General features: G+C 47.4%; 1 protein-coding gene across 2 annotated transcripts in view; it reads left to right on the top strand.

The window, feature by feature from the left end:
* Positions 1-7,500, top strand: part of LOC135100557 (dual oxidase-like) — a 93,245-nt gene that overhangs the window by 45,046 nt on the left and 40,699 nt on the right. For both annotated transcript variants that reach the window (XM_064003553.1, XM_064003552.1), the window contains exon 4: positions 6,544-6,731. In XM_064003553.1, coding sequence (XP_063859623.1) covers positions 6,544-6,731 — 188 coding nt within the window. The remainder of the gene's footprint in view (positions 1-6,543; positions 6,732-7,500) is intronic.

Genomic DNA, 7,500 nt, shown 5'->3' with positions numbered 1-7,500 from the left:
GTGAACGCTGCTCGCCCGCTGCGGATTGAAAACTCTCACTCGCCTCACGTTGCAGGTGTTGCGATGCGCTGCGAGGAGCGGTGTGTACATCGCTCTGCATTTCGTTATCATTTTTGTTGTTGTTATTATTATTATTATTATTATTATTATTATTTATTATTATTATTATTATTATTATTATTATTATTAATATTATAACAACAACAACAACAACTACTACTACTACTACTACTACTACGACGGGAGAAAATAGATGACCTCGGCACACTGGTTGGTAAATGTGTAGGCTGCAGGTGGCCAGGCGTCAGGTGGCGCATCACTCACTAACATGGGTGGCTGTAGGCTCAGTGTACCACAGTAGATAATGGGGGAAGGGACTCATCTTCAGTAAGGACACGTGCCTCACCCTGAGGCAGACAACTCAAACCCCTGACTGCAGCCACGAAGGACTAATACGTCACACTGCAATATTTAAGTTATCGATATGTGACAAAGGTTGATTAGTGTGAGCGTGGAAGCTTGAATACGAAACATCACTACTGCCGCTACCACAACGGTATCACAGCGTCCATTGCCCAACACCAGCCTGCCGCCATTCAGGCCCTGCGTGTTTCATTGTGCGGGTCTGTCCTTGAAGAGCAGCTGCGCCAAGCTTCAAACTGCTAGTCAGGAAGGACACAATGAAGCTGCCACGTGAAGTGCATCCTGAGCACACTCATTAAATCGCGCGACGAGTGAGTTACGGAATAATTGGTGTAAATAATAATTTTGATTCTGAATATTGTTCATCATGAGGTAATGAGGAAGGCGAGACAAAAGATGAAGTCCAATTCTTATTGTATTAGAGAACTGAAATGTATGATAAGACATTCAAGAAAGACTTCCATTACACTTGAGTGACGAGTGCATGTCAATTTCACCTCCCGGAATAACATGTTTCGAAAATACAACATTCAAGTGTACATTTTGTGAACCACGATAATGACGATCACTGGCAGTTTAGAGGCTCGAGTGACGCTCAGTGCGGTCTTGCTCACCGCCTCGTGCTTGCTGCCTCCTTGGCCTGCGGGACTCATGGTTAAAAATATGTATTTTGCTGGAATAAATAAAGATGATGTAGTAGTAGTAGTAGAAGCAAGGGGAGTCTGTGCGTATTTACTTGATAATGCACAAATATTTATGAGTTAGAAAAGAATACGTACATAAGTTCAGGCGTTTATCAAGAATATTTGGCTTTCATGATATGTTTGTATTGCTTAATGCATATATCTTTTTCTTATCATGGGAAACTGAGTGTAAATAGCTTTGTATTATACATTATGCATTGTTCCTTTCACCAAACCCGTATGAATGAAATCAGTGAATGTGCTTTTATTTGTCTCGACTCTTAACTGGTGAATTCCACGTGTGATGGCCAGAGCTTTTTTCTTCAAACTGCTTTTACTGATTTTTGTTTTTCTTGCACCTGAAGTCTAGTACTAAATTATTTCAGCTACAACTTGTTCTTTCGGTTATGGTAGGTAAGAAAAAACTTTTTTTGATTATTCTCCTTCCTCTGAAACCTCTTAGCACGTGTCTGTGGCGTGCGTGAGGCAGCCTCCGCCTCCATTATATTCCCCCAGTGCGGTCGCGTGAAGACTAGCACCAAGTGACTGCTCACGCTCCAGGCCTGCATCACACAATGGGACACTCCAGCAAAAGAAAAAAAAAAGTAAACAAACAAGTAAACTACTCTCTGAAAACAAACTTAACAGGTGCCACTTTCATTCAGTGATTTGAAGGGAGACTAAATGCAAGGCGTCACACACCTGTCGAGTCAAACCTTAGCGGAGAAATCTCTTCTTTTAAGACTCATATGGCTCAATCTATACGTGTTCCCCTTCCTCTCCCCCATCACCACTCCCCACTCCCGGCACTGCACCACATGAGCCTCGGGTTTCCCGTCGTCGCTGGTCAGCGGCCTCGCGGACCCTCGTGGGGCGGGGCTGCGTCCAGACAGGATTTAGAAAGACAAAAACCCTCCTGCCCCACCCAGCCCCGCCCAGCACCGCCCAGCCATCCCCACCAGGATGTGAACGTAATGGGCTCGGTTATCTCATAAGTGGAAAGTAAATAAATGAGAGAGAGAGAGAGAGAGAGAGAGAGAGAGAGAGAGAGAGAGAGAGAGAGAGAGAGAGAGAGAGAGAGAGAGAGAGAGAGAGAGAGAGAGAGAGAGAGAGAGACAGACTGACTGACTGACTGACTGACTGACTGACTGACTGACTGACTGACTGACTGACTGACTGACTGACTGACTGACTGACTGACTGACTACAGTAGAATCGTGTGAAGCCAGTGAGGGGAAGGAGTGAGTGGTGGCGGCTGTGCCTGGGGAGTGTTGACAGAGTGTTTGTCAATATTGCACCAGGCAACACTGGCAAGGGTCCTGCACGCGGCATGGAGTGTTGCTGGTCTTTCAACGAGACAGTAGTCTGTAGACGAATATTATATTGTTGCATTTCTTCACTTTCTTAAATTTATTAGGTCAGACTGCCGTGCCCACACCGCAGGGCACACTGGCGCTCAGCCACTGATCGTGTCCGGGGCGGGGCGGGGCCGGGCCACTCGGGGGTAAATTGAGCCTCACCTTTCGCTGCCATATCTCCTACTCGGCTAATTTGAATAATTCCAGCAGCCCTTTGAGAAGGAGATCGCGCCGCGGTAAAAGCTCCTGCCTCGTGCTGGGTACGACGGAAGGGAAGAGAAGCAGCGTTCCGTGAAGGGACAAAACACACACTTTTTATCCAGTTTCACTATTTGTGTGTCAATATTCAACACGCCGACTCCAGTAATGTTATCAATTGCACACCAAGTTTGGGATAGATTTGTTAGGTTTTAAGTACAATGAGAATCCAGAAACATGGCAAGTATTTGAGAGTCACACTTATAATGAAAGCGTCCATACGGGCATCGGTCAGTGCGGGCCTTTGTTCTGCAGCACCAGGCACCACACCTCAGCCTCGCACCCACCGCGTTGCCTCCTCGCCAATGCCTCAGTCACGAAGGTTTCCGTTTTCAGCGTGTTTCTCTCCGCTCTTAGTCACAGTTGTCGATCGCGGATGTAATTGTTCCTCCTTATTGCCAAACCGTGACTCCGCAGTTAGTCTCTGGATGAGAGAGAGAATCGAGTCGCTCTTTTCACGCGTGGACACAAGGGTGATGGAGGCAACACCTTCCTCAACCCATGATTATATCGCCTCCTTTTTAGGAATACAGGCGATGTAGAACAAGCAAAGCACATCTGCCAGCCTTATCTGCACATGTTTCCTCATCTAATCAGCTTCAAGAGTATGTGGGACACTGTTCACGCCCGAAACTCGCAATGAATGAAGCGGATGTCGGAGTGCACGCGTGGAATCCTTAACCATTCCCAGTCTCGGGAGAGTGACGCCGTCTCTGTCGCTGACTGGATGTTCACAATGAGATTCAGGCAGGGTTCGCTAAGACTCTCCCTGACTGCACCAGTCTCAGCCCCTAAACCGAAAATTTCACTGTCTCGCTGGCAACAGAAGCACCGCGCTGGGAAACCTGGCGGAGGGAACCACAAGGGAAGGGCAGCGTGACCCCGGGGTGAGAGCTGCTCCCCTGCGTGTGGCGTGTGTGTGTGTGTGTGTGTGTGTGTGTGTGTGTGTGTGTGTGTGTGTGTGTGTGTGTGTGTGTGTGTGTGTGCTGGCGTGCAGATCCCTACGTGTCCTCGTGCCTGGATGTGTGCGTGTCCATTTGCTTATGTACGTGAGCTCTCATATGCGTGTACATGTATGCGGTCAGCTGGACATACCATCTCTCTCTCTCTCTCTCTCTCTCTCTCACTCTCCTCTCTCTCTCCCTCTCTCTCTCTCTCTCTCTCCACTCTCTCTCTCTCTCTCTCTCTCTCTCTCCAGCGAGGTTCCGCAGCGGCGTGTGTTGTCGTGACTCTTGTTTTCCTGCGAGGTCGTTGAGCCGCTGTAAAGAAAAATAACCTTCGCAGTCCGCAGACGGCGTGCGCGGGGCGTGCGCGGTGGTGTGTGTGTGTGAAAGAGAGAGAGAGAGAGAGAGAGAGAGAGAGAGAGAGAGAGAGAGAGAGAGAGAGAGAGAGAGCATGTATGTGTGTATTGCGTATGCATGTGCGTGTGCCAGCGCGCGGTCGCTTGCATGTGCGCTGGGAGAAAGAAATAGGAAGAATGCAACGTTGTTAGTTTATAGGACAGGTTATAGTATTTATATGAACAGGCTTAGAGAGAGAGAGAGAGAGAGAGAGAGAGAGAGCGCTTGCACAATACAATGAAACAGAAACACGACATAGGTTTGGCAACAGACGAAGGTTTGGGAGGCTGAGGCAGTGATTGCAGGGAACTGGCGCCCGATGCCTTGCCACTCAAGAACCCAGTGTTTGTGACGACGGCATTGGTTACAGTAGTAGTAGTAGTAGTAGTAGTAGTAGCAACAGCAGCAGTAGCAAGTAGTAGCAACAGTAGTAGTAGCAGCAGTTGTAGTTGTTCACATATTACAAAAGATAAAAAACGACCAGAAGCCTTTAAAGTCCTGGCAATGCTAACTGGTCACACTACTCACTAACATACTGACTAATAGAAGGACTGGAGAAGCAAGGCAGCCCAGGTACAAAATAAAAAGTTTCTCCCCAACCACACACATACATATAAACATACTCGTGGTGGTGAAGGAGGGATTGCTGGAACTGGATTGAATTATATTAATGATAAGTAGCCGTGAAAAGAGGAGGAGGAGGAGGAGGAGGAAAAATAGGAACATGAGGAGAGTGAGGAGGAGGAGGAGGAACAATAGGAACATGAGGAGAATGAGGAGAAAAAGTAGAAAAGAAACATGATGATGATGAGGAGGAGGAAGAGGAGAAAAAGCAGAAGAGCATGAAGAGGAATAGGAGGAAAAATAGGAGATAAACATGATGATGAGAAGGCCTAGGAGCGATAGGAGTACCAAAAAGAGGAGGAGGAGGAGGAGGAGGAGTAGGAGTAGGAGAGAAACATGAGGAGGAGGAGGAGGAGTAGGAGGAAAAGTAAGAGAGAAACATGAGGAGAAGTAGGAGGACTAGAAGGAGGAGGAGGAGAGGGAGAGGCGTGGTAGCAGCGGACAAGGACGGGAGAGAGGTTGTGGTGGGAAGAAGGCCGAGCGACGCCGCCACATTCATGGTTAGTTTTGACGAGAAAGTTGCATAGGAGTCGTCACACCTGCCGTCACCACCTCAGCTTTTTTGTGCCTCCTCATCCCGCAGCTTGGCCGATGGCTTGCTGGAGGCTGTGTGTGTGTGTGTGTGTGTGTGTGTGTGTGTGTGTGTGTGTGTGTGTGTGTGTGTGTGTGTGTGTGTGTGTGTAGTCTGTCTGGGCCGGCTACACACACACACACACACACACACACACACACACACACACACACACACAGGTTGTTGTTGTTGTGTCGTGTAGAAAATAGAAGGACGAGGGGTTGTTATGTTTGTTTACGTGTGTATGTATGTGTGTGTGTGTGTGTGTGTGTGTGTGTGTGTGTGTGTGTGTGTGTGTGTGTTATACATGAACGTTCGTGATCTACATTTACTCAGCTAAGATGGTGGTGGTGGTGGTGGTGGTGGTGGTGGTGGTATCAATTAAGTATAACACAGATTAGTACACGTACCAATCTGGTAATTTACGCAACTGGAGATGATGGAAGAGAAGAAAAAAATAAGTGGAGATTGGCACCATTGGTCTTGCATAATGGAGGAGGAGGAGGAGGAGGAGGAGGAGGAGGAGGAGGAGAAGTGGGGGAGCTGAGATAGTAAGTGGGAGAGGAGGAGCAGGAGGAAGGGGACTGAGGTAAAGGAGGTAGGGGGTGGGAAGATTTTAGTGGTGATTGGTAGTGGTGGTTGTGGTGCTGGTGGGGATGGTTCGTGTAGGGGCGGCTGATGGGTGATAGTTACTGTGACGGGGGGCCTTGTCACTGCGCGGCTGATGGGCGGTGGGCGAGGTGATGGTCTGCGGAGGAAGGCTGTGGCGGACGGGTCGTGTTATGTTGTCGAGAGAGAGAGAGGGAGAGGGAGAGGGAAAGGGAGAGATAGGGAGAGAAGGGGGAGACGGTCACTTACTTGTCACTCGTTCGTATTTGTTAGCATGGTGGTAAGATGATTCACAAGAGAGGCGTCTTCTTAAATATGCCGTGATGTAGAAATATCTATGCCATAAGCTAACATTATTCCCCTTACACTCCCTATCTTTTACTTAACATTGTCAGGGGAAAATAAAAGTACGTATTTTCTATTTTTTTTTCTTTTACAGTCTTCAGTTTCATCTGTTAAATAGTTTGTGTGTATATATGTGACAAGCATTTTTTTTTAGCATGTAGTCTTCAGTTGTCCGTTTAATTGTTTGTTTGTCCTTAATTGTGCGTGTGTGGCAAGATGTTTTTTCCCCTGACGCCTTTATGACCAGATCGTTTTCTCTTCAAGATGGCGTGTGTAGCAGGCATTTCTTTCCCTACCCTTAAATTACCAACCCGTATCTTTCTCTTCTACAGGTCAGGTGGTATCCTCCGAGATCCTGCAGGCGTCAGAAGCGGGGTGCCCCATCGAACTGCACAAGATTCCCATAGAGCGGTGTGACGAGATGTTTGATCGCAAGTGTTCGGGTAACAAGTTCATGCCCTTCCACCGCGCTGGCTACGACTACTCCACTGGCCAGAGCCCTAACAGCCCCAGGGAGCAGGTGGGAACAGCCTACACCTCTCTATAGCACTTTCTTTTTTTCTCCCCTGCTGTCTCTCTTCTTTGTCATCTTTGCGCCGCGTGACCTCAATGCTGCGGCGCCTAAAACTTTGATCATTCAGTCAGTCTGTCTATTAATTCCTCGTCGTTGTTTTACTTGTTTTTTTTCTTATTTTTTTCTTGTTCGTTTTCTTCGTCGTCGTTGTTGCAATCGTTGTCGTTTTCTTCTTCATCTTCTACGTTTTTTTCGTCATTATCTCCATCCTCGTCTTCATCTTATTGTAGCAACAATAGTAGCACCAGCAATAACAGTAGTAATAGTACCAGTAACAGTAGCGGCAACAGTAGCACCATCAGCACCACCAGTAGCAACAGGAGAAGGAGCGGTATTATTAATGGCCAGAAAAGGGCAGGGAAAGGCCTGGGAGAGAGGGCTAGAGTTACACAAAGAGGAGAGAGTGACGAATGGAGGGAGATAGAGTGATTGATTGCACGTCGCCAGCGCCAGTCCCTCATAGCAAGGTGGCCCACAAGGAAATTAGAGTAGTGCCCGGAGCTTCAGCGTTCAGGGAAGCTCCGCGTCTCACCTGCTTTCAGGTTTGAGAATAGTGGGTATTTTTTCATGCATCAGGGAGATAAAGAAATAATTAAACTGTGTTAAATAAGTAAATAAATAAAGATAAAAAGGCCATTTCAAATGCTGTTCCCAAATGAAAGGAGGAGAACCGAAAAAGAAGTCATTATATTTTACACATGATACCGTATATTCG

Source organism: Scylla paramamosain, chromosome 5, assembly GCF_035594125.1.
Source record: "Scylla paramamosain isolate STU-SP2022 chromosome 5, ASM3559412v1, whole genome shotgun sequence".
In the NCBI taxonomy this organism is placed as follows: Eukaryota; Metazoa; Arthropoda; class Malacostraca; order Decapoda; family Portunidae; genus Scylla; species Scylla paramamosain.
The sequence above is the reverse complement of the archived record's forward strand: the minus strand, read 5'-3'. Positions and strand labels throughout refer to the sequence as shown.